The sequence below is a fragment of the Chelon labrosus genome, assembly GCF_963514085.1.
Source record: "Chelon labrosus genome assembly, chromosome: 9".
NCBI lineage: Eukaryota > Metazoa > Chordata > Actinopteri > Mugiliformes > Mugilidae > Chelon > Chelon labrosus.
In genome coordinates this window covers 2,603,499-2,631,107 of record NC_140359.1, presented here as the reverse complement: position 1 = coordinate 2,631,107, position 27,609 = coordinate 2,603,499, and the positions used below count along the sequence as shown (strand labels likewise).

At 40.1% G+C, this 27,609-nt stretch overlaps 3 protein-coding genes across 3 annotated transcripts in view; 2 read left to right on the top strand and 1 right to left on the bottom strand.

The window, feature by feature from the left end:
* The window catches only part of sh2d3cb (SH2 domain containing 3Cb), a 28,976-nt gene extending 4,893 nt beyond the window's left edge, over positions 1–24,083 (bottom strand). The window contains exons 1-6 of the mRNA XM_084551464.1: positions 23,738–24,083; positions 19,063–19,750; positions 14,593–14,632; positions 13,462–13,590; positions 11,442–11,836; positions 10,235–10,332 (exon numbers count right to left, since the gene is read on the bottom strand). Coding sequence (XP_084407590.1) covers positions 10,235–10,332; positions 11,442–11,836; positions 13,462–13,590; positions 14,593–14,632; positions 19,063–19,750; positions 23,738–23,756 — 1,369 coding nt within the window. The 5' untranslated portion in view covers positions 23,757–24,083. The remainder of the gene's footprint in view (positions 1–10,234; positions 10,333–11,441; positions 11,837–13,461; positions 13,591–14,592; positions 14,633–19,062; positions 19,751–23,737) is intronic.
* LOC311492991 (UDP-glucuronosyltransferase 2A2-like) lies at positions 109–9,344 on the top strand. Its single transcript, XM_084551466.1, has 2 exons — positions 109–183; positions 6,208–9,344. Exon 2 carries the CDS (start codon positions 6,222–6,224, stop codon positions 7,800–7,802), a length of 1,581 nt encoding a protein of 526 aa, XP_084407592.1. The 5' UTR covers positions 109–183; positions 6,208–6,221; the 3' UTR covers positions 7,803–9,344.
* On the top strand, positions 127–5,762 carry LOC311492990 (UDP-glucuronosyltransferase 2C1-like). Its single transcript, XM_084551465.1, has 2 exons — positions 127–183; positions 3,838–5,762. The coding sequence occupies exon 2, from the start codon at positions 3,840–3,842 to the stop codon at positions 5,421–5,423; it is 1,584 nt and encodes a 527-aa protein (XP_084407591.1). The 5' UTR covers positions 127–183; positions 3,838–3,839; the 3' UTR covers positions 5,424–5,762.
* Positions 24,084–27,609: the final 3,526 nt, after the last annotated feature.

Genomic DNA, 27,609 nt, shown 5'->3' with positions numbered 1-27,609 from the left:
TGTGCATCATGCCGCACACTCTCTCTGAACTTTAGACCTGTTACTTCAATGCCAACGCCCTATGAGCAGCTCTGACCGCTAGAGCTGGACGGCAGTCAGACACTCTGCCGTCTGCTCTGAGGGAGGCTGGACGGACGAACGGGGAAGCTCGTGCTGAAACGTGAGATCTGTGTGCTGCGCTCGGTAAGTTTACGCAGGATCAAAGGAGTTTTCGAGGATAAATTAGCGACGAGGCTGCTCATATGTTGAGGATAAACCGAGATAAAGATTTTAGTCACGTTTTAAACGCAGTAGTTTTTGTGTTGTAAATATTTAAGCAGTTAAACTCTGAATAGTTGCAGCTGGATTCTACACTCCCAGTGCGCCAGAAAGTGATTTCCAGATGTTTCCTTAGAACGAGATTTTGACACAAATATTGTTCAAATGATGAACTCTGGAACAAGACAGTCTTACTTTGTTCTGATCGAAGGTAATTAAAGCAAGAACAATGATTGCTTTGCAAACACAAAACTGTCAGATTAAACTATATTTCACTTTTATCAGGTCTAACAGGTAGTCTTGGTTGTTTGTTTCTAACAGACTTTAAAAGTTACAGTTCTTCTAGACAAGAGAGAGCTCTAAGTACTGTAGTTTGCCTTGTGTGTGTTATCATTATTGTCTGGTTCACTTTGGTGGTTTTTAAAGTGCTTTATGAATAAAGTTCAATTCAAATAGATTAAAGAAACCCGAACTTTACTGTCAAGAAACCCAATCTTACGTTTGCTCAAACTAAATTAACCTTATAAGCTGTTTGTGACGTAATGCTGCGCAAAAACTCACTTAAACTTGCACCTTCTAAACAGAAAAGGGAGTGTAAAAATCCCCCTTACACTTCAACACCTATCATTACGGGGCCATAATACAATCAGTACAATACGTGATCACAAAGCTGTGAAACCTGAGAGAGAACATCTACCAAAAACAAAGCGCCTTTCTAAACCTCCTGGGATTTAGTGGCAGGAATTTCCACACTGTAGTTGTGCAATCAGGAAGCTGCTGAGAATCTGTGCGTTATATAAGTCTTAGAGCAGCACACAAAGAAAAAAGAAAACACATTGTGGAAAGACATGCAGTGCACTACAGTTAAATCCATATATGTTTGGACGCGGACACAATTGTTGTTATTCTAGCCATTAGAAGTTATTTAAGAATAAGAATAAGAAAACCTTTATTAGTCCCGCAATGGGGAAATTGCAATAGTGGGGGGAGGAAAAGAGGAAGAAAAACAAGACACTCAGCTTTAATTTGAGAGTCTTCACATACAACTAGCGTCGGAATTACAACCACTTTTACAAGTGGAGACTGATTCATTGTCTGTGAAGGTTCTCAGACAACTGGTCTTAGGGTCCCAGTTGGATAACACCCACAGATGTTCCTGTTTAAACCCCGACCTCCCCACCAGTCTTTTAGAACTGAAGTAGCTGTTTGGAGGAAACGTCTTTATTGTTTTTATAAATTAATTCATACCACTGACTTGGCCACAACAAGTCAACAGACTTTTAGAACTGAAGAAGCTAATTGGAAACAAGCAGAAACAAGTTTGGTTGCCCCCATTTCAAGTTGTTTTTATTCATTTTTTTTAAAACAAAAGTGAGGTATACTTTGATTTATTGGTTTGGCTTGTCTCTTAAGATGGAGAGAGTGGGGTTTATGAACTATAATGCAAAATTTAGATATTTGGGTTCCATGTCTGGCGATTATCACAGAGAATTGTACAAAACAGTGAGCCAGTTCCTGTTTTGTTTTGTTTTTTCCCCACGCTACAAATTTCCCAGAATATGAGTCTGGTAACATGTCATTGGGATTTCATGATGAGGTGTGTTTCAACTGTAACAGAGAAGAAGAAAAAAACTCTGTATGCAGCTGAATAGTCCTCCAACCAATCAGAGCCATTTTGTGGTATACAAATTCATTCGTCCTTTTTTGGTTTGTTTTTTCGATATTCGATTTCTTTTTTCCTTCAAAAACGACCAAGTTGTCTTCAAGGAAAACTTTGGCTTATTTTCCATCCACACATGAAGCAGCATCCTATCAACTTTAGTTCATTCAGCTTAATCTGAGCAGGCAGTATATCTCTCTACGCTTTAGAATTCACCCAGCTGCTTCTGTCTTCTGTCACCTCATCAATAAATGCTGCTACAAGTGGAAGTCATGCGTACTCTTGGACCATACTGCCTCCACTGTGTTTTGGAGTTGATGTTGAATGCCATTCCAGAGCAGGGTTTTTTTTATAAATGTTTTTTTTTTTTTTTTTTTGATCTAGTCTGTATTCTTGAGGTTTAAGAATGGTTTCCCCCTTGTGGTGAACTCTCCACTTCATGGAAGACTTGGATAATGATATGTTTTCCTGTCTGTCGCTTGACCAGATTATCCATCACTGTTGTCTTCCATGGATGTTCAGGCATTTTCATGTTGACAAGCTCACCAGCGTGTTCTTTCTTTTTCTCAGAATGTACCAAACTGTTGATTTGGCCACCTGCCATCTCTCTGATAGATTTGCGTTTGTTTTGATGTGTACTTCAAGCCTGCTTCATTTGCACTGGGAACTCACATTGTAGGTTCACAGCATCAGTTTTCGAACACAACTACCACACTTGAAATCATCTCTAGAACTTCTACCTATTAAATTGATGAATAAATAATGAAGGAATAACCCACACCTGTCTACAAGTCAATTGTCCTATCACCAAAGAGGACACTGTGTATAACAATTGTTGTGATTCCTACACTTTTTCGACAATTTGCTTATTAATATCCCTAAATTCAAGCTAAATTTAACCTTAACCCTAACCCTTTATTAGCGTTTTTGCGCACTTCATAAATTTCAACATTTCTGTAACAAAAGACTCAAATGATATTCGAATGAAACAAATAAAAACCAACATATTATACTTGACAATATGCTTGATAATATTACATGTCTTTCAGTTTCAACAGAATGAGAAGCCTTATTTTCAGTATCTGGTGTGACCCCAGTATGCAGCAATAACAACTACTTAACGTTTCCAGTAACTGCTGATCTGTCATCTACAGCTGCAGGGAGGAATTTTAGTCCATTCCTCAGTCCAGAACCACTTCAGTTGTGAGATCTTGGTGGGTTTCCTCACATGAACTGTTTGCTTCAGGTCCTTCCACAACATTTCTATTGGATTAAGGTCATGACTTTGACTTGGCAGTTCCAAAACATTCATATTGTTCTTCTTTAACCGTTCTTTTGTAGAACAACTTCTTCATTGTCTTGATGCATGACCCAGTTTGTCTTTAGACTCAGCTCATGGACAGATGTCCTGATATTTTCTTTTAGAATTCATTGATGTAATTCAGTCCCTCTCGGGAATATTATGTGTCTTGCTTTGTCCTTTTTCCATCTTATCATACGGTTCTGCTCATGTTACTGAGTAAACATCATAGTATACAGTATATAATAAACATTACCGTTTCATTTACTTGATTTGTTCTATTTGTGTACTTTCGGAATTTGTGTGGAAATCTGCTAAAGTTTTGAGTCATTTCAATGCAGAAATGTAGAAAATTCTAAAGGGCACAAAGACTTTTAAGTGTAATGTAGATCTAACAAGACAAGCTTGGCTGTACCTAAACATTTCAGATTCTTCATATTCGCACAGGGTTTGTTATTTAAGAACTGGAATAAACTTGATGATAACAGCGATTCATGTCAATAATATTCACATAAAAACATAATATCAATGATATTTTTCAATATCTTGAATGAGCATCACAGATCTTCTTAAAAAACTGTTTTAACGTCCTTGATTTTCTCATTCAAATCTCTTTTAGAGATGTATCAACCAACTTTGGTGACACTTGTAGTGTTGCTCTGCTCATCATCAGGCTTTGTAAATGGAGGCAAAGTCTTAGTGTTCCCCCTGGATGGAAGCCACTGGGTCAACATGAATGTCATGATCGAGGAGCTTCACTCCAGGGGCCACAAAATCACAGTGTTGCGGCCATCTGACGCCTGGTACATCAAGGAAGACTCACCATACTACAAGTCCATCACCATAGACTCCTCTGCTGGTTTTGATAAGGATCGCTTTGGCTCATTTGTAATGAGAATGGTGAGCCTGCAGCGCCAAGGTGCTGCATTTTGGACTCGTATTTCGCTGAGGTATGAAGTGGTTAACCATTTCTATCAGATGCATAGGAAGGTACTTCAGATGATGCAAGAGATATTTGAGGATAAGAAACTGATGCAGAGTCTCCAAGATGCTAAATATGATTTGGTTCTAACAGACCCTGGAACTGGAGGAGGGGTTCTTCTGGGTCACCGTCTGGGTCTTCCTCTTGTCTTTAATGTTAGATGGACCATTCATGGTGAGGGGCACCATGCAATTGCACCTTCCCCACTTTCCTATGTCCCTATACCAGGGTCAGAGCTGACTGACAAGATGACTTTTACCCAGAGGATCAAGAACATGATGTACTATTTGTTCACATGCATTCAAATGTGGTATATCACAGACTCGAACTACAAGCCGTTTGTCCAGCGTTACTTCGGTAGTGATGTACATTACATGGAGTTGTTTCAGGCGGCAGATATCTGGCTGATGAGAAACGATTTCACTTTTGAGTTCCCACGACCCACAATGCCAAATGTTGTCTACATGTCAGGATTTCAGTGTAAACCTGCCAAGCCTCTGCCTAAAGAACTAGAGGATTTTGTGCAGAGTTCTGGTGAACACGGTGTCATTGTGATGACACTGGGGACCTTGGTGGGAAATCTTCCTGATGACATTGCTGAGGACATTGCCGCTGCTTTTGCCCAACTTCCTCAGAAGGTAATCTGGAGGCACAAAGGCAAAAAGCCATCCACCTTTGGCAACAATACCTTAATCTTGGACTGGCTACCCCAAAACGACCTCCTAGGTCACCCCAAGACCAGACTGTTTGTGGCCCACGGAGGCACCAATGGAATGCAGGAGGCCATTTATCACGGCGTCCCCCTTGTTGGCCTGCCCCTCATGTTTGATCAACCAGACAACTTCTTCAGGATGAAAGCCAGGGGTGTAGCCAAAGTCCTTGACATTGCAACTGTGAACAAAGACAACTTCCTGGAGGCGCTGAAAGAGGTGCTCTATGAACCATCCTACAACAAGAACATGAAGACGCTGTCAAGTCTGCACAGAGATCAGCCCATGAAACCACTGGACAAAGCCATGTTTTGGATTGAGTTTGTCATGAGGCACAAAGGAGCCCGACACCTAAGGACTGAGTCTTACAAGATGTCCAGGATACAGTACTACTCAATCGATGTAGTTGCGTTTCTGCTTGCAGTCATTTTGCTAATATTTACTATTTTTATTTCTTCAGTGAAGTTTCTCTGGCGGAGGGTATTTTACAGAACCAAAGCCAAAAAGGAATGACGTATATGGTGCAAGATGGCCACCTGTTTATTGCGATTTATAAAATGTCCTGCATTTTAAAGTAATAAACAAGATTCAGTATGTGTAGCTGAATGCTCAATCTTCAGATTTTAGAATAACTTTGGCGGAATAGGTCATGTTTCTGTTTATTTGTTTGGTTATTTCATTGGCTGGTTGGTTTTCTGTATGTTAGTTAGCACAACCTCCAAATCTGTAAATGGTTAAACATTGATTCAAGCAAATCTATTGTCAGTTTATTTCCAGGATTGTTTTGGAAGAATTGTGTAGCAATGTTTATTATTAATCAAAAAATACTGAGCATATTAAAATGAAATTAAATACATTTTCTAAGTACTGCCACATGTGTCCTTTAATTGTATATTGATCAAGAAAGGTAAAAATTAAATATTGTTAGTAGATTTTTAGTGATAATTGCATGCCATTGTTCCATATACTTTGTTTAAATGTTGAGTGAGCACACAAGCTGTCAATAACACACATTCAAACTGAATGGAAGGTTTAAGACTTACAACCATTTTTGTACAAAGTCAACACAGCTGTTTGTTCATGATTCCTGCCTGACTCAGTCAGTACAGAATATTCCACTTTTTGACTTCTGAACAAAAAACAAGAGAGCCATTTAATAAACTGAAAATTTTAAGTCAACTAAGGGTCTGTTCAGCGTGACAACTCTGTTTAGTTGTGTGTAAAGATGATGTATGCTATTGAACTTGAGTCACTTGTTAAAAAAGGACAGCTATAACATTCTTACATTTCTTTTCAGAATCTCTTTCAAAGATGTATCAACCGACCTTGATGGCATTTGCAGTGTTGCTCTGCTCTTCAACCTTTGTAAATGGAGGAAAAGTCCTGGTGTTCCCTGTGGATGGAAGCCACTGGGTCAACATGAATGTCATCATCGAGGAGCTTCACTCCAGGGGCCACAAAATCACAGTGTTGCGGCCATCTGACGCCTGGTACATCAAGGAAGACTCACCATACTACAAGTCCATCACCATAGACTCCTCTTCTGGTTTTGATAAGGATCGCTTTGGCTCATTTGTAATGAGAATGGTGAGCCTGCGGCGCCAAGGTGCTGCATTTTGGACTCGTATAGCGCTGGAGTATGAACTGGTGGACCAGTTCTATCAGATGAATAAGCAGGCGCTTAAGATGATGCAAGAGGTGTTTGAGGATAAGAAGCTCATGAAGAGCCTCCGCGATGCTAAATATGATTTGGTTCTAACGGACCCTGCAGTTGGAGCAGGGGTTCTTCTGGGTCACCGTCTGGGTCTTCCTCTTGTCTTTAATGTTAGATGGACCATTGAGGGTGAAGGACACCAAGCAATTGCACCTTCCCCACTTTCCTATGTCCCTATACCAGGGTCAGAGCTGACTGACAAGATGACTTTTACCCAGAGGATCAAGAACATTATGTACTATTTGTTCACACGCTTTCAAATTTGGTATGTCACAGAATCTAACTACAAGTCGTTTGTCCAACATTACTTCGGTAGTGATGTACATTACATGGAGTTGTTTCAGGCGGCAGATATCTGGCTGATGAGAAACGATTTCACTTTTGAGTTCCCACGACCCACAATGCCAAATGTTGTCTACATGTCGGGATTTCAGTGTAAACCTGCCAAGCCTCTGCCTAAAGAACTAGAGGATTTTGTGCAGAGCTCTGGTGAACACGGTGTCATTGTGATGACATTGGGGACCTTGGTGGGAAATCTTCCTGATGACATTGCTGAGGACATTGCCGCTGCTTTTGCCCAACTTCCTCAGAAGGTAATCTGGAGGTACAAAGGCAAAAAGCCATCCACCCTTGGCAACAATACCTTAATTTTGGACTGGCTACCCCAAAACGACCTCCTAGGTCACCCCAAGACCAGACTGTTTGTGGCCCACGGAGGCACCAATGGAATGCAGGAGGCCATTTATCACGGCGTCCCCCTTGTCGGCCTGCCCCTCATGTTTGATCAACCAGACAACTTCTTCAGGATGAAAGCCAGGGGTGTAGCCAAAGTCCTTGACATTGCAACTGTGAACAAAGACAACTTCCTGGAGGCTCTGAAAGAGGTGCTCTATGAACCGTCTTACAACGAGAACATGAAGGCGCTGTCAAGTCTGCACAGAGATCAGCCCATGAAACCGCTGGACAAAGCCATGTTTTGGATTGAGTTTGTCATGAGACACAAAGGAGCCCGACACCTAAGGACTGAGTCTTACAAGATGTCCATGATACAGTACTACTCAATCGATGTGGTTGCGTTTCTGCTTGCAGTCATTTTGCTAATATTTACTATTTTCATTTCTTCCATGAGGTTTCTCTGGCGGAGGGTATTTTACGGAAGCAAAGCCAAAAAGGAATGACGTATATGCTGTCCTGTATTTAAAGTCATGAACAATATGTACAGCTCAGTGCTTACACAGCCTTCATATTTTCTTATGACCTTAGCCGAAGGGGCTATGTTTCTCTTTGTCTGTTTATCAGAATCTAAAAATTTCTATATAATTTACAAAAAACTAATTGTTGAATAGTTGAACACTGAATGGAGCAAAAATGTAATAAAAATACATTTTACAGGAAGGGGCACATGTGTTTTTTACTAATAAAAAAAATTTGCCTGTGATGATTTGCAGTCATTCATGTCTTTTTTTCTTTTGGGATGAATCATTTATGAAAGAGTTTGGCATCATTATTATTTTGTATTATATTATTGGGTGCGGCCAGTATGCAGATATGTAAAAAAAAATGTCAGTACATAAACAGTAATAGATACACAGTGTATGTCTGGTACTAAGGAACTAGAACAAACATACATTGTGCGCATTGTTACATATAAACATACATGCATGTACAGTGGCACTTTGCACTCCTCAGAATTTCTGGTTAAAAATGACTCAAAACATCAGCAGATTTTAAAGTCCTGAAAGTAGACAAAGAGAACCCAATCAAACAAGTGAAACAGAAATATTATATTTGTGCATTCATTCATTCATTCAAGAACATGCATCATTTGTCATCTGTGAGTTGTAAAAGTATACGAACCCTTGCTTTAAGTGATCCAACCCCCTGCCATAACAGCAACTAAATGTTTCCGGTAACTGCTGACTGGTTGTCTACAGTAGCTTGGAGGAATTTTAGCCCATTCCTCAGTACACAGCCATTTCAGTTCTGAGATGTTGCTGGGTTACTTCACATGAACTGCTTGCTTCAGGTCCTTCCACAACATTTGTAATCAATTAAGGTCAAAACTTTTGGCCATTCCAAAACATTCATTGTGTTCTTGTTTAACCCTTTAAAGGGCTCTCATTGAAATACTTGGAAATTCTAAATTTCAGCCCTAGAGTGTTATAGTAGGGTATGAGAAGACTTATTTACTTATGTAACACTTTTCAGAAATTTTCATTACCATGTAGAAAATCAAGGTCAGTGAAATTACCATTTATAGTTCCTTGCCCTTTAGTTGTAAACAAATATAAACACTTCTTCGTGGTGCCTAATAAAGCAGTTATGCTAAGCGTTCATGCAGAGGTGAACCTTGCAGACCACATTTCACCCTGATTTGACCTGAGGATGTTGCCTTGATCTTTACTGACTGGCTGGGTGAAAACCACATGCTTCTCAGTCTCACTGAGAGTCACAGGGACACAATTTAAAATGTGTGTGGAAGTTACCATTTATGTTTCCTCGCCCCATGAATCATTAACCGTTCTGTTGTAGAGCGACTTGTGTACTTTCTTTCAGAATTACCTGAAGTAATTCAGAATCCATTGGTCCATCAACGATAGCAAGCCGTCCTGGCCCAGATGTAGAAAAACTGGCCTTTGTTTAACCATTCTTAAAGAAGTTTTTCTTGAATAAATAAATATATGTAAAATATTTGTGTGAAAATCTGCTGATGTTTTGAGTATTTCTTTGACAGAAATGTAGAAAATTCTCAAAGGTGCAAAAACAAATGTTCAATGGAATAGCGTGAAGGCTCTAGAGTAAGAACATTTTGAATCAGTGCTCACCAGCTGTCTCAGTTAAAAAAGTAGTGAACAAAACATATTGTGTGCCGATGGGAATATACAAGAACTACAAAAGACAGCAGCAGCTTACTGGAATCATCTTACTGTATTTGGTTCTGAATCAGCAGGAGTTCTGGGTTACTGTAACCCAATAGCACCGGTAATACGATGCCATTTTCCTTGTAGAGATTAATTAAAGGCAATTTAAATAGAGCCCATACACATAGATGTATGTTACTCTTTCATTCTAACAGAACAAGAAGAGCACAAATAATTTGTTTTGTAATCGATTCTCAAATCATTTACAAACATATTTGGCAATAATATCTGATATTAACACTGTCTGGTTGCTTAATAAGTTTGAAACTGAATGGGAGCAGATCATTTTATTAAGTTTTATTGATAAAATAACACAAATGCATTTGTAAAATTGCAGTGATACAGACAAAAGAGGCAAATGCATTGTGATATACTGCACTGCAAATTATTTTGAAAGCTCTCCCAATGCTTGGACTTCATTTGTATTTTGTTTTTTTCAAATGTCTTATTTTGTCCAACCTAAAAAGATTTTGTGTTCTGTCATATCAGATGAATATAAGCATTTTGGTTTAAAAAATCTGTATCAATAGCTGAAGGTGCATTTTCTATATCATTACAAATATTGTTGCAGTTAAATCAAAGTCTTTTTTTAAGAATTTTAATAAGTGTTTATCTAATACCTATAAATCAGAAATGATGAGACAATAATCTTGTAAAAAAGATTTAAGAGGAGAAAGAGTTTGACTCACCGTTGCTGTACGGAGTGGAGAGAGTGGATTCGCCAGTCGTTAGATGGCAGTCCTTCTCTCTGTTAAAGTCTGCCTCCCTGTGGTGGAGACAGGAGGGACTGCATGGAGAGACAACAAGAGACAGATGGCAGATGTTATCGGACTAAAGGAAGCAGTATCTCATGTTGAATTTGTACAGTGTGTCAGGTTTCTTTTTTCTCAGACTAATAATGTCACGTTAAGAGGAAGTTACTTACATGCATGAAGTTGCTTCCCAATAAATTCTTGTCACAGTTGAAATTTACTTTGAAAGAATACAAACCAAAAAGCTAAACGTTCTAAAATAAATGTGACAAACAGACATAAGCTGGAGAGCACAGTTACATAAAAGACAAAAGTCCTTCTTTAAACTTAAGTTCTGCTTATTTTGTGCAAAACTGAGGTATCACTTCATTGTGAAATATTCCTCAGTAGAGGTGGTCTGGATGTAAAAACAACTTAACGATATCACCTATTTTTATCCTCGCCTAAAATTTCTTATAGATTAGACAGTTGTAAACACCCTGACAGCAATAATATCATGCACAGAGATGCTACTGAACTCATTAGCAACCCCTGTCTATGACTGTACCAACAGTTCATAGTTCATTTGGCCATTTGGAGAACCAAAGTGTGGGTTTTTATCTCTTGAAAGGGAATCTAGCTACAAAATACTCTTGATTCCTACTGCAGGAGGCCATGTACACACATTTCCTTTGGCCATTTACTTTAGGATGTAAATCATCAAATTCTTAAGAATTCTCAAGAATTCATATTGAGGCACAAGAAGAAATTCGGAGAAATCTGACACGATGACTATGAAATATGGCTGCGTGTTTCTGTTAGTTAGCTGAGGCTAGCTGGTTAGTTACAGCTATGCGATGCTTTGTATCAATGGAAAGAGTGGCTTCCGTAGTTTCAAATGACACCCAGCATGGCAGAGTGGATTGTGTGTACTGTTGACTGTCCCTCATATTTACGAGGCTCTTAATGGCAGTTAGTAACATAAGATTCTACAGTTTTCTTGGGTGGAAGAGCATTGTTCAGCCCAGCATATTTCCAATGAATGAATTTGTGGTGTCTCTAAGGTTCACGCTAACTTTGCACTCTCCAACTATTTTACAGAGTCTCAGGGAAACAAGGAGTCAGACGCCTAACTGAACAATTATGTGAAATGAGTAAACTTCACCTTCTTGGACAGACCCTCTCCTCTCCTCCAACACTGCTGCTCTTCAGCCCTTGGAGGCAGGATGGTGGGCTGGCTGCGGTGCAGAAGGCCATCTCCAGGTGGCTGAGAGGCAGTATCCTGTTCACAGGCCGGTGAATCTGAGCTCCACTCCACTGGGTCAGAGGTGCCTGGCCCCCCACGTAGAAGTGAACAAGAGCTGGTAAGGAGTCGAAGGTCTTATCATCCAGGCTGTACTGGACCCTAGTGTATGGCTCACTGGATTGAATCACCGTCTTCCTGATGAGGAAGTGAATTGTTTTATGCTCCCAGCGACTGGTGAGGACAAAGTCGCCCTGACTGGACCGAGAGTCCCTGATGAGGAAATCTCCATGGTTCACCACCAGGCTCTCCGACACCTGTGAAAGCATTTGAATCTCAAATGACAATATGACATTTTTAAATAAATTCACATGGATTGTAGAGAGTTCATTGTGCTGAATGTCTCAGTTTGATGCTTTGGTTAGTTTTTGTCTAACTTGCATATAAATGCTGCTATGACGTAGCCTGGTATAGAGAAATACCTTTGCATGAAATTGGACAGTCCTACAACCAATCAGAGCAACATTAAGCAATTAAGATATTCTCAACAAATGCCTTAATCACAGCTAACTGTTCATCCTTTAGTTCAAAATCAACCTCACAGTGCTTAGATGACGAGTATGACCACGTTGCTGTTACTTTTCTATCCATCACCACTTAAATCCTGAACAAATGATTTGAGTTTCTTGCTAATTTTTTCTTTTATAAGAAAAAGAATAAGAAGAAAGCCCTTTATTTTTCCACTTGAAACTGGATTCGAAGAAGAACTGGTGATCAAAAATCTGAATTAGATTTTATTAGTACACCAGAGCCATGCAGCTTAGCAGCCACACATACCACAGTCTCAACACCTATCCCCAAAAAGATATACCGTCATTCACATCTTGACTCTGTCTGGCCATTAGTAGGTTGTAGTCATGCAAGTTTCAAGTGTGCACCAGTCACGATGGTTCAGGTAAAACTCCACACCACTCACTCCACTCTACAGTGGAAGTACAAATCGCAATGGAAAGTTGTTCCCGGGAAATGTATCTTTTTGAACCTCCCTGTCCTGTCAGTGCGTCACTGCTGCAACATTATCAAGGGAATTTTGTACAAATTTAAGAAGTTTAAGACTTTCACTTCCTGTAAGTTCTTGCCTTACTTTCCATATCACACTGACTTCTCAAGTGACACAGTCACACTTTGTGACTACAAGTTTGGTTGGTATGTGGTTATTACAAGCGGTTTTACATGCTTACTAGAAATATATGTACAAAAACGAAACAACAGCTTCTTTTTTTTGGGGGGGGGGGGACCTAGAGCACCCCATATCGGGCGACCCAGACCAGGTAGAGACAGAAAATGAGAGAGAAGAGAAGAGAGAAGGTACAAGAGGATAAATTCATCTGATTTAAGTCATCAGTCACCAGGCTCGAGTTCCTAATTTGCCTTCAGCAGTCTCCTTTCCCTCCTTTAGGGACTCTGCTCTAATTTATCCTCTGAACATAGGTAGCTTGTTTTCCACTTGTGACCTTCCTAGTTTTATATTCATTGATCTCTGAACTCCTGTCTCCTGCATTTAATAATACTGAACATAACACATTTACTGGGTAGACAGACTGCTCATAAAACCTTTGAGATGTCAGGCAGTAATTAGTAAATTGTTCAATGTGGATGCTTGGTCAGGTGGTAGTAGGAGATTTACCATTCAGTGCTACCAGCTTAATTTAACACCTACAAAAAAAAAATAAAAAATGGAATCCATGGCGTCCACTCAGGCAAAGGCTGCAAAGGCCGTGTTTAAAAGAAGAGAAAGGTTTCCTGCAGACATTTTCCTCAATGGAGCTATGTCTTTAAGGGCATTGTATGTAAGGAAAAGGATTTTAAATACTAGTCTGGATTTCACAGAGCAAATCCTGGACAACATGTTAAGTTGTGTGTGTGTGTGTTTGATGCAAACCTCCCACGGGATGGATCCATGATACCAGGCATGGCTCTTCAGGTTCGCACTGCTTAGCTTCAGCTCCTCCTCCAGCTGCTTCCTCAGTTTCTCTGACGGTGGCTCCAACCAGAACTTCTCCTTGGAGAACTTAAAAAACAACAACGTGAGTTTAGACGTCCGCTGGCTTTGGGTCAGATCTCGCAGACTTGCCTCTTTCCTTAAAAGAGAAATGGCTCAAAACAGTACAAATAGAAGCAGAAAACGAGTCAAACTGCAGCCCCCTGCTCTGTTTTTGTGAAAATGTGTGTGAAACAGAGGGCAGAAGGGGAGGACAGGGGAGGTGGAGGGAGGACAGCTCTGGCATTCCCACACTGGCATCCATACTGGGGGGCACCAGGGGCCCAAAACCCAGAGCCATGCTTTAGTCTTGGCCTCGTCGCTGTGGCAACGTCATTGTGAGACGAAGGTCATCACTCAGTGCGCTTTGTCGCTCATGTCTTTACACAAACAGAACCAAAATGAAGCTACTGTATATCAAGAGTGTAGGAAGAGGATGAGCTTTTGTTTTGACACACACACATTCCTTGGTTACAGTTACTCCTACATTTTTTACCTCCCACGCCTCCTGCTTTACCAGAATGGTTTGTCCCACTGAACTGTGAATCAAGGGCTGGGCACAGAGCCAGGACCACTTCAAAAAAAACTTAGTAGGAGTGTGTGTTGTGAGTTAAAGGCTTTAATTTCATTAGCATTATCATTCATTGCAAGCTTGTCCCATTCAGACAAGTGTGTGCTGTCAAGTGTCCAATTATAACTCAATGAACTGGAAATTCTCTATTTGCACCTCTTCCAGTCTGAGCCGCCGGTCTAAGTGAGGCGACGGCGGTGGTTGCCACTGGTAACCAAGGCAGCATTAAAGTATGCCACCACAGTCAGAGTGGCGCGTTCCCCAAGTCTTTTCTGTTTCTGCTTGAATTAAGATCACAGCAGAAAACCATTTTAATTTGAGCCTTTTTTACTGATAAAGATGTCAACATGCTGCAAAGACGAAATTGTCGGCTTAAAAAAGAGGAAGCGTAAAAAGCAGAAACACCAGAACAGGAAACAACATATCAACAAGAGACAAAACATAAGACATGTCAGGTTTACCTTCACATATTCTCCACCACCGTCTCGTGTGACCTGACGACTGAAAAACAGGAGAAACATTTTAAAACTGAAAACATGCCCTTGGCCATAATTAGATACAAATAAAAGCCCTGATATCATATAAACAGGTCAGTTAAAGTTACCATGAAAGGAGAAATTAGCTACAGAGACCAAAACTGTTTTTGTACCAGCCTGTAAACATGTTTATTTCTGGTATAAGGTTGAACATTTTAACATGGAAGTCTATGAGGACTGACTCGCTGTTGGAGCCTCTAGTAGGTATTTGAATAACATTTTGGTTATGAAACCCAAAACTGCAGCTCTGTTCTAGATGGGACCTTCCAGATAAGGAGTTGAAATGTTAATTTTCACACGATCAAAAAACCAACCAGTTAGCGCATGTGCTTTGACAGGCAGGTGAACGAAATTTGGTTTTCATTTTGATGTTTTTTCTGATTACCCTGTGAAGATGATTTGAAACAAGACCAAACTTCTTACAAGTGCAGGTGTTTGTGGAAAGAGTGGCATAAGTGTGCTAGGTGAGTTCGCATTGTTGTTTATTTGTGCTGATATAGTAGAAAGGTTAAAGGGACTGGCTCACTGTTGGAGACAGCATCTAGTGGACAGTTTTGGAAGTGCAGTTTTTGACTTTTGACACACTGAAGAGAGTGTTTAGTGTCTGGTCTATTTCAGTGCAGTTTTGCAAGTTTCTTAATTCACGATTTTTGCAACCCAACGTGACTACTATATGTGGACTTCACAGAAGTGGCCATACATGTGAAGCTTTGTAAAAAAGAGCAACGAAGTAGTCAACTGTGGCGAGAATTTGAGAACTGTCATGTAATGTTGCATAATTGTGATCTATTGCGTTGTACTTCTTGTATCACTTAGACATATTTATTTACATATTATTATTAGTTTTTTGAATCAGAGAATTTGTGTTGCCATAACTGCAGGGATATGGTTCAATAAGATATGTTTTATGGTTTTATTCCTAGGGTAACAGAAGCAAACAACCAAAAAGAACCAAAAAAGAGATTCACGTTCAGATTGTGTTGTGTTTTGTTTCTGGTTGGTGTGTGGAAATGGCCCACATCTCTGAGACAGCAGAGGTTCCAAGGTGTGAGTACTTAACAGTTTTCAGTCATCAGTTCTGGCTGAGACATTCTGGCTAACTAGTAGCCGTATTACCAGTAGTGTTTTGTATTAGCATCCTCCCATCTTTCTCCTTGCAAAACTCTCTGACTGCGGCAGTGTGTTCATCCGACACCACCCAGCCACAACTTGCAACACAACAAATTTCTCCAGGGAGGATGAGGAATCTTTCCGCTGCGCTGCGAAGCCTCCCATCAATAAACTGTCTTTCCTTCCAGGACTGAAGCAAGGAAACATATTTGCTGTCTGTCAGTAACAGCACAGCTGGCTCCTCACCAAGTCTGAAGACTCTGGCAGTCGCAAAAACTCAGTTGAGCACTCTGAAGACCATTGAGACACTAGAACTGATGTTAGAAAAAGGGGAAAAACACCCAAAACTGCAGTGTGCATGGTTTCTTTCTGACAGCAGTGATGTGTTGTGTCAGTGAAATGTTGGCAGTGTGAAACAGTCACTCTGCTCTTCCTCAACTTGCTGCATATTTCTGTGAGTCAAGGGACGTGACCTTTTGTTCCCAAACACAAACTGAGAACATGCAGCACACAAACACAGATGTGAACACATCAATGAAAGTCTAAACTCTAAAACTACGTTTGCAAACCGCATGCAAGTTGATTTCATGTTCTGATTTAGGTTGAAGCTCTTTGGTAACCCCAGAAGCAGCATCATAATTTAAATTATTTCAAGATTAGCCTAAACCCTGGGTCAGTCTCAACTGGACATGGTATTTTCCAGATTATAAAATCATGATTTCATCAGCGTCGGAAAACACATTATAATGTAATAGGTAAGACTTCATGATGAAGTGAAAACAAGTTCAGAGACGAAGCTCTATATACAGACTGAGCATGCTCTAGGGTCCTTCACAGTCTAACTAGCAAATACAGAGAATGTGTGTCCCAGGCATCCAAAGAGGCTGGACGAGAATTATGGTCTGGCATCAAATTTTGCTAATTAAAAGAAACATTTTGTGTAATTTGTAATGTTTGTTTTTGTCTTTTCACTATAGCTCCTTTTGCAATCTTTCTAATCTCATGGATGAGTCCAACACGGATAACACAGCCTCAATCAGTTGTCCTTGACTTCTAAAACAACATAGATGGATGTCTTAAAGCTTGGACTGGACTATCATATATCTTGCTTATTATTTTTTATTTGTCTGTGTTTTGTTACATATAAGTAACTAAACAACTTGATGAGGCTTAGAGTCCAAAGAGAGCCTTTCACAGCATTTAATGTAGGGATCTCCTTACTGGAACCGGGGCCAGTCCAGACATTTTAAGCAACGGTCAAGCCTGATCTTTTGCAGTTATTTATTTTAGCTCTGTCAACCAAAACCACATCTTCTGTTTTAATTCACTCAGGCAAAGACTGCACCCAAATAACAACAACAAACACTTAAAAGAAGAGAATGGTTTCCTGGAGACAACGTCAAGGAGAAAAATATTCCAGAGAGGGTTAGGGAGTTTATGGTGTTGGATGACCAGAACATTTCTGGAGGAGAGAACACAGGTTTTCTGGAGCCAAGGTACGAGCTACCCTCTCCACACTACATTAACTTTGACAGCTCTATTTATTGGACTGAATCCAGACACATCTAGGAGAAAAGAATACTTTAGGAATCTCCAGGGAATAAAATGCTGTTTATCTAAGATCGGATCAGGACTCAGATTGGCTGATACTCAATATTTAAAGACTGGGAGGCATAAAACAGTTGATCAGGACATTCCTTCTACTTGGTATCTATAAATGTCCCTTGATGTCACCTGCAAAATGCATTCTGGGATACCTAATACCTGGGCTGTTTGACCGTTCTTGGTCGGCATAGTTTTAATTAGAACTTTGGCAGGAACTGATGACATTTGTCAAGAACACAGGTTGATAAATGCCCCCAGCCTCATCTGCAAGTCAAAGCTACATTCAAGAACGATGTTAATGGAGAACTCTCTACAAGTTCCATCCTACTTGATTCGTGATATTCTCAGTCCGATGTAGCACCACGTGGAGCATTTTCTATGTAGTTCAAGTTCAAACATGGGTCAAACTAAGAAAAGACACTTTTACGTCAGCTCTAAGGTCAGGAAACCAGTTTGATGTATCAGAATGACTGATTTCCAAAAGGTCAATCTGACGTGCAGGTCACAACAGTTACACAGGCTGCTGCATCCCTGACAATATAAATAAATAAAAAGCCTTATCACTGCTCTGACTGAGGCCAAAGAAGGATCAAATTCCCTCTTATGTAACGTCCAGTCCGGTCCAGATTCAGCCTGAAGCACAACACAAGATTACACACTGAGAACATTTTTAACTGGTCTTCGCTTAAATCTTTATGGCTCCAAACTAACAAACAAACAAAAAAATAAAGGTTTCTGTTTCTGCTTCTTTAACTGCATAAACCTTTAACTGCGAAAAATCGATCAAAGTTTAGATGTTAAGGCTTTAAAGCTGAGTAGGATCCAGGCTGAAGCAGATTTAACAGATTAACTGATGATCTTGAACAAATAGTGGGAAAACTTCCAGGACATTCAAAAATGCCCACAGGACAGTTTTCTCACCTTCCCATCGTCTCTGCCTCCCCGCAGCGGAATGACCGACAGTCAGCGTCCCCAACTTCACACATCTTCTCCCGCAAAAGTCCAACAAAACGCACCGCTGCCGACCACAACCCTGAGGACTGCCCGAACCGCCACTGCGCATGCCCAGTGTGTTATTTCATTATTTATTACGATAAGAGAATCGACCGTGGCAGTCTATTTAGACTTTCATGTTTTCTTTTCTAATAATAATTTAGTTTCATTTAATAGTCCTTACTTAGATATAATATTTCATATTTTTGCATAACACTTTTAGATTTCTTTTTGTAAAACTGCAATCCTATTGTTTTAATAATGTAATGATTTTTTTAATTTCAAATATTGTGACTTTTGTTCATGTGATTACTGTTTCTTAGTGGTTAATAAAATGACTTTTTCCAGCAGTTATCTGACATTTTATCAAAATTAGGACATTTCTTGTAAAAATCTTTCTCCAATACACACCACACTCAAATAATAAGATGGTGTCTGGTAAAAGTCAGAGATTATACTTCACTGGTCTAGAAAATGTGTTTGTTAACAACGTTTTAGTCCTCTTCAGCATTCTCTGTATTTTTAAGTTAGTCTTATTTTCATTTTCACAGACTATTTTAGATGGGCTAAATAAGATAAATTAGTTTAAATTTTTCAAACCAGTTGATTTGGCTCAATTCTAAGCCATAGATGACTGTGAAAACGCACGCATCTTCTTATAAAAGTGTAATAAATAAATGTTCTCACTTGTCATCTCTCTCCACTTCCTGTGAGCTGTTAAAAGTCTTGCTGGTTTCCTGTGTGACACCTGGCGGCCTCTCTCCTTGTGGGTCAGTTATTGGGTCCATCGGCACGTACACGTCCTGATTTGAAGCTTTGCGGGCGTTAGCCGGAGCATTTGAAGGCTCTCTGCTCGTTAGTGCATCATGACCAGTGATGGGGTCTGCTGAGGGATCATTGGAGCGGCTGTCCGGTGCTGAGGTCAAAGGTGAGGCCCGGTTGAGCGTTGGAGTGGTGGGCAGTGGCCGGGCCAGTCCAGAAGCTGGCTGAAGCTGCTCCATGTTGCTAATGCTGAGGCTGGAAAGAGCACTGAGCAGGGGGGAGGCTCTAACACAATCTTCCACCTTCCCCTTGCTCTGCCCCCCTCTCATCCCTTCCTCCACGTCCTCTTTCTTCTTCTTCTCCTTTAGCCCCTTTTGGCTCTTCCTCTGCTTGTCACTGCGGGGCACGGTGCCCACGTGGGAGAACATGTCACTGGAGCGGGCGTAGCTGGGGCTGCGGTGGGAGGTTTCCATGTCGTCCACTGTCTCAGCCCCCACTGCTGCTCCTGTTGCTCTGCTGAGGCTCCCATCATCCTCTGGGGCTGCTTTGAGGATGGTTTTCTCAGATGGACGTCGGATGGAGAGATTGCTGAGGCTCCCAAACCATTTTAAACCTGCCGAGGAGGAGGTAGTTAATTAGGGTTGCCAACTAGGTAACCGTGAATCTAAATAATTCTTTACGTGATTTGCTCTCCATTTATACTGAAAATGCCAACTTTTGTGATCTTCTCTCATGGACTAAATTTCTGCCTGCCTCATCTTGACAGGTTTTGGTGCAAAAACGGGAATAAAGAATAGATTCATTTGAGACAAAAACTTACAACAAAAGGCACTGCAGGGATGATGCAGGTGCATCATTAAACAGTTCAACAAAAGTAATTCTAAGACCACATGAAAGGTTTGAGCATCTAAAAAAACAGACAAACTGACAACTGGCAACAGGTAAGGAAAGCACAGGATCAAGGAATTTTTCTAAGTAACAAAGGAAGTAAGCAAAACAACAAAACCCCCCAACTGAATGATGTCAAAAACTCATGAAACAGCTGAAAAAGGAAGCAAACGTGCGAAAAGTGCAGTTACTTAATTGCACTATGCTGATACGGAAGCGACTCAATCCCCAATAGACCATCAGAGTTTTGTAATGATTGGAAATATCCAAATCTGAGGCTAATGCTAGCTGACAGCTAACTTAGCTTAGCATAAACACGGGAAACAGTGGAACACTGCAAAATATGAAAATCAGAATCATCAAATTTATCAGTGAATATATCTTACACCTTGTTCTGAAAGAAACAATGACATGTTGAGGAAAAGCAAATCACACCTACACTGACTACAGTAGAAGACTGAATCAGAGTAACATTAGCTTTCTGGCTAATGTGTCAAAGGGTTCTACGAGCTGCTGCCAAGTCACATCTAAAGTTTATCCTATTTACTGGAGTAGTAGAACCAGTTGGCCACCTCATCAGCTGTAGTCTCTTTAATGTCCACTGGATGCTGGCTCCAACAGTGAGTCAATCCCGATAGACCTCCATGTTAAAAACTTTAGCCCTGAAAAAAACATGTTTACAGTCTGGTACCAAAAAGCCTTAACCTTCGTGTTGAGTTATTGCAGTTTAAAATAGTGTTGTGGCTTTTAATGGCACCCACATTTATTTATCTTTCTGTTCTGGCACATTATTTATTGATCCACTGTGTTCCCCTTGTTTAGTTTAAGTTAGAAATCAGTAAGATCAGTAAGATTTTGTTTAAAAGACATTTAAAGAATAATGTGGAGTCTTTACGTCCTAAAGTTGGACCTGCAGCTGCAAACATTTCATTTTTACTTTGTCTTGTGAAAAAACTCAAATGTTTTCTTTGCGTTTGAGTAATCCGAGGAATGTCGTTGCGTCCTTTTTTCTATTCTGAGCTCTCAGCGGTGTTTGATTATGTTTCTGCCCTGGGGACCTACAGACTCTGAAAACACTGATGGATATTTATTTCCTCAGCTAAATATGGACTTTAAGAAAGAGACAATAAACAGCACCCTGAAATGAGTAAAACTCTCTGCCATCTTCTATTAACGCGAATTAGGGATTTCCCTTTGTGCTGATCTTTTCATTATCAGATCCTAAGTTAGAAAAAGGAAGACTCATCACATACAGTAAATGCTACTCTGGCCTTCAGATTTATTTACAGATATGTTGAAAATAAAGAGCTGAATGCGTTGCTTCTCTGAGGTCCTTCACCCATTTACACTGCGTTAGTTTGGCAATGTCAGCGTCTTCTATTTAAATATTTTTCCCAGACTTGCTGTTTTTTGTGCAATGTAAGTTTTTGACTTGATTTAGATTCTTTCTTTGGTGGTCATGGATTTGTATGATGCCTAAACATAACCAAAGCCCTTGTAATCAGTCTAAATGAATTTTAGATCCTTGTAACTGGTTTAATATTCTCTGGATCATTCCTGAGATGTTTTTAGAGTAAAACCCATTTGCTAACTTGTTTCAGATACATGTGTTTCAAGTAAGGATACGCCAAAATAATAATTTCTAGCAATGAAGGCCAACACTCCTCATTGAGTCTGGACTAAAAACACCCACTCTGGATGTTCAGTTCCTGTTCTTGCTGCACAAGGGGGTCACACCAAACACTGAAAACAGGGGTTGGCATACATACAACTCACAGATTTGTACATAAATAAATGCACATCCATGTGTTTAACCCCTTGTCGCCGAGTGTCGTGAATTTGTGACGCACTATTTCCGCTCAGACTGCAGCCGAAATAACGCATGTAATGCTCCAATGTCGGTTTGTGCAAATTCAAAAGATTCCTAGGAACCTTTTGCAAGCACTAGTTTCTTGTAGGACCGGTTGGAGTGTTAAGCAAAAACACAAATAATTAATTTCTTTATATAATTGAAAAATCAATTCAGGCGTCAAGGGGTTAAATGGGTTCTCCTTGTTTACTTTCAAGACTTTTTTTTTCAGTCATGTTTATGCAGAAATATAGATAATTCAAGGAGGGGGATTTTTAAGCAGCGAGGTATTTGTCAGATTGATTTGAGAACAGATTCGCAGGCAAGGTCAGATGACTATTTGTCTTATCTGAGCACGTCTTCTTCTAGTAACTTGTGCGTTTTACATCAGCGCTCATGATTCAGAGGCATTTTGCTGTATTTCTGTTTTTAAAGAAATTACTAAATTAAAACTTTTCATTACTGTTTCATCAGAAATCACAGAGCCAAACTGATTGGAAGTATAGGAGATTTTTGGCATCCTGAAGTGATTAGCTTTCTGAATGCAAGCCTAAGCAGACAGAATAAACAGCCCTCAGCTGCACCATGTTCAGCTTTAAACACCTAACAGTCAAAGTCAAAAAGCAGAAGAAGACACATACAGGGAGCTGTTGTCCTTTTCTTAACTCAGCTCTGTGCTAAACTCTGCGCTCAGCCGGTCCTTCACAAAGAGAACGTCTATGCTTGGTTTACAATGGACCAAAAAGCTGTTTGTAAGTGGAACAGTGGACAAAGAAACAGCAAAACAAGTGTCAATAGATCACATTCATTTTAACGGGATTACACAAATAAACTAGCATCAGCCTCTTTTCTCTGACTCATCACATATCTACCTCTGTTTTCACTGTATTAAAAACGGAAATATTGTACTCTGGAACATTTCTTCAAATAGCTAACTTTTCATAACAATGCTATATATTTAAAACAAAAAATAAGCTTCTTAAGCACCTTATTTTGTCAAAGTGTTTGCAGCAGTGACAGCAGAAAGCTGTGTAAGAATAACCTCGGTTCAGGAAGTCTCACTGAGATCAAAATCTGTTTTGCAAGCGAGACCTGAGGACAAACTACAAAAATCATTCACTCAAAATAACCACCAAACGTAACACTTTTACGTGAGTGTTTTTCCAGTAACCAGCATCCACGAGGCCACCAGGTCACAAACAGCTGAGATATGTGTACAATTCCAAGCAGCAGTTCAGCATTGAACAGCAGGCAGCAGCTGCTAATTAGATCCCTGTAGTGAAGCATGGTGGCGGCTGCATCATGTTATGGGGCTGTTTCAACAAACGCATCTGATGCACAGACCTCTTAACCTTTGGCTCATTATTGTTTCATTTGTTAAATTTTGAATGGATAACAATTCAGATGTTATAGCCCTACAATGACAGTCCAAATGTTTAGAGGTTTTTTTGAAAATTTATTAAAAATCTAAAAAAAAAATCTCAGATAATAGAGCCAACAACATTACACACCCAGACTTTTCAGGAGGTCTTTTAGATGATGCAGATACAAAGATGGAAACTAGTGCAGTACATTAATTTGGTAAATGTGGTAAGTAAGCCAAACACTTATTACAGGAGAGCATGAGGAAAAGTAACCGAGCACTGTACTCAACTCCAAACACTATTTCCATTAAACAGAAAGGCATCAGCTGCTAATAGCATCCCTATTGTAAAGAATAATGGTGGAAGCATCATGCTATGGAGTCGTTTTGTCGAATCAAGTCCCTTTTCTGGTTACACTTACTGTTAACAACAGAACAAGAGCACATATAATATTTCCCAAATATGGCACAGCAGTGTTGGAATATAAAATGAAACTCACTCAGTTTCCGTTTGCTCATGGCTCACAGGCAGAGTGTGTTGATTTCCTGCGGCCCTGCCACACATAAAACAGGCTAGGCAAATGCACCTTCCACTTGTTCCTGCAGAGCAATAATGAGGCACATGCTCTTTACTCAACAGAGAGAATCTACTTCCTGTCTTTGAACACAGCGGAAGCACTCAGAGGTGACAGGAGGGGGTGGTAAAGATTTCAGAGTTTTGTGTTGATGCAATCAGCTGTCGAGTCATATTAACCCTGCAAATGTGCGTCAGAGGGGCCATGTTGGATATTATAAAATATTATGCGATTAGAGAGCCACAAAGATTTTCTCCTGTCATGGATGATTGTACACAACGATCAGTTATTACATTACCAACACCTGAATAATAATGGACACAGCCTGTCGAGGCATGGACTCTTCTAGACCTCTGAAGGTCTAGAAGAGTTTTGGATCTGACTCGTTTGTCCAGAACATCCCACAGATGCTGGATTTTATTGAGATCTGGGGAATCTGGAGGCCAAGTAAACACATTGAACTCATTACTGTGTTCTTCAAATCATTGCAGAAGCCATCAGAGAATATTGTTTCCATGAAAGGGTGGACATGGTCTTCAGCAATGTTTGGGTAAGCGGCACGTGTCAAAGTAACATCCACATTAATGGCAGGACCCAAACTCTTCTTCCCATAGTGCATCCTGGTGCCGTGGATTGGATGGCCATGCTGGATTGGACTTGGACTGGTCTGAGGGAATTTAGAGGCTATTTTAGCACTTTGAGCAGGACAACGGGCCCAAACATCCAGCCAGAAGAATGAGGAATCCTGCAACAGATGATCTGAACACCTCCATGATTCTGACTCCTGAAACTGAATAAATAAATAAATAAATAAATAAATAAATAAATAAATAAATAAATTTTCAGTCAATAGTTTTTAACGAAGTCAAACAGGAGGATTTAAATACTTTATCACCTACATGTACATCAGCGGACTCCATTGAAGCCCTTTTAGCTCATTTTGTGATTTTAAGAGAACGTTATTCCTGTGTGAGTACACAGGCTAAGAGGTGGAGGCCTCCATGGATCTGAGTTGTTTGTCCAGAACATCCAACAGATGCTGGATTGGATTGAAATCTGTGGAATTTGGAGTCCAAGTCAACAACTTGAACTGGTCCTCAAACCATTCCTCAGCCATTATTTGCTTTGCTAAATGGTGTTTCATAGCAAATCAGCACTATGGAAAAGATGAAACAAATGCAAGCACATGAGAAAAAAAAAAAAAAAACAGTGTTTCCTAAGCAACAGCTACACCACTCTACGATTACTTCACCCTTTTTCCTGTTCCTAAAATCATTGGGTGGAGCTCTACATTGAGTCAAACTGACCTCTGGTTCGCCTTTACATTAGAATGAATGTTGAGGCGAATGTCCATCTCTTTCTGAGAATTAAAGACAAAAGACATGAAGTTGAGTCTTAAAGACAGACAATCCCAGATTTTTCTGTTCATTTGATTTAATCTGCTCGCTCACTTGTAAAAGATGGCGAAATTCAAGTCACTAATTTTCTTGTAAAAGCTGTCGTCATTACATCAGAACAGCTTTGTGAAGATGCTTCTGAAAAAAATAAATAAATAAGAATTAATATACTAAATAACAGAAAAAAATGTCTGCTCAGCTTTTCTTTTCTGTTGTGGCTGTTAGATGAAAGACTCACTGAACAAGCTTCTCTTTAACAGACAGAAATACAGAATAAGGAAAACATGGAGCCACAGCAGGAGGGCATCTATCACCCTACAGGCTCGGTGGGTGGAGGCACAGAGCTGTCAACATCTTGCAACGTTTCCTGCCAACGTTTCCTGGTGAACGAGAAGAGTCACTGAAATCATTCACTCATGTTTTTTTTTTTTTTTTTTTTTCTGGAAATGTTGTTTGAGGATTTAGAAACATTTAAAAAGAGACACATATTTCAGATTGTGCACCTGTTCTAGGTCACCAATCAAAGTGATCAGATTAGTGTCACTAATTAAGTTAACTCCTTTGATTTCCACCTTCAACTGAAGCAGCGTGATACTCTGGGGAATTTGATAGACTCATAAGAGGAAATTAGTTAGAAATACGTGTCTCACATTTCCAGCAGAACATTGGTGACCAAGCAGCATTGTGATAGTGAGGGGAAGTTTATGAAATTTTCCATCAGTGTCATAATCTAAAATGGGATTATTTTACTATTTCTTCCAGGTCTTCCTCGAAGCTCACCAAGATTTTCAGAGCTGTGCCTTGCTCACTAAGGCTTCCCATTAAATGCAGGCTCTCCATTATGAGCTCCTCTATTCTCCGTGTTACAGCACCTTCATATATCAGTGAGCTTTTACAAGCCTGTGCCCACAGGAAGACTGCTTGGATCCGGATTTGCTGGCTGTTCCTCCCTCCAGGCGTAAAACTAATAGCAAACGAGCTTTGAAGTCATGGCCCGCAAACTTTGGAATAGTCTTCAAATTTAACGTCTGTGGACTCATGAAAAGAAACTGTTTTCAGTTAATCTTAAGCTTGTTTTACTGTAAAGAACTTGTGTGTATTATGTTCTTGAAGCTTTTTTTTACTTCTACTATTATTCTTGCATGATGTTACATAATGTAGACCCCCCCTAGAAGATATTCACTTCGTGGATCCTTTATGTAAGTAAAAGTACAAATACTCCCTCAGTAAAAATGCTCAAAAACTAGTCCTGCATTTAAAATATTAACTATTAAGAAGAGTCTATGCCTCTGCAGGACCTAGAGGCACCGGTGTGAGCCATTTATACTTGTGCCTCATCAGTCTGACTTGCTCCGTAACAACACCACCCAAACGGTAGTCGCCACTGTGTCGGGTTCATTTTTGTTTCTACTTCTTCCTTCACTTTCAACAATGGCGACTGAAACTTTTGCCAAGATTTTGCCGAACACAAGTCATACAAATTTCTGCATCTCCAAACCTCCCCAGTTAACCTTAACAATTCTTTATTGATCCAAAACAATCAATTCAAAAATTGTGGTGATGGAGAAGGAAAGCGATGTAAAGCGGAAACACGGTTCTACCAAGTGGACCAATCACAGCTCTTGCGCTCTGTGTTGCCACGGCGCGTAGTTACATGGGGAGGTGCACGTCAGTTATGGCACTAGGCTCTGTGTAGGTGTCTGCGTTGATGCCGTAGCCTCTACGCCAAGCTAATGTAGAAGCATAAATCACCTATTACTCATAAATCCACATAAAGGATTTTACCACTGTAGCAGATCAAAGTGGTCAACAATTCAGGTCCGGTAGTGTTCAGACCTTGCATTAACACCTGTCCTGGGTAAAAAAAAATAAATGTACAAGTGTGAACATACCCAGTACACACTGAGGACACATTTGAGTGATCTGAGGTAAAATGTGGATCTCAGACCACTTCCACATGTGGTCTGAGATCCTGGGTCACGTTAAATGTCTCAAAGTCATGATGCACACACAGTGGCTGTCCATGGTCCCGATCCAGCAGTAGGTAGAGATCCATTAGACACAACAACTTTAATGCAGCTCATCTGCATACTGAGCACAGATAAGCTGAACTGAGATCAGATCTCGAGTGCTAGCTTGAGACACATGTGGAAACGGATTTTAATTCTGGGAGAACACGGGTGCTTAAGGCTGGACACTTGCGTTCAGGTTGCTCAGGTTAGATGTTACTGCAAGGTCTGAGCAAGGTCTCAGTTTAATTGTAAGAACGTGTAGCAGCAAAGAATAGTCAAGGTAGAATCGAAAAAGAACAAAAAGCCAACATAAAATCAAGGAGACTTAAACTGAGGACACACTTGGACACACTCAGTTGGCTTTAGCTGGTTTGACAAATCATGTAGT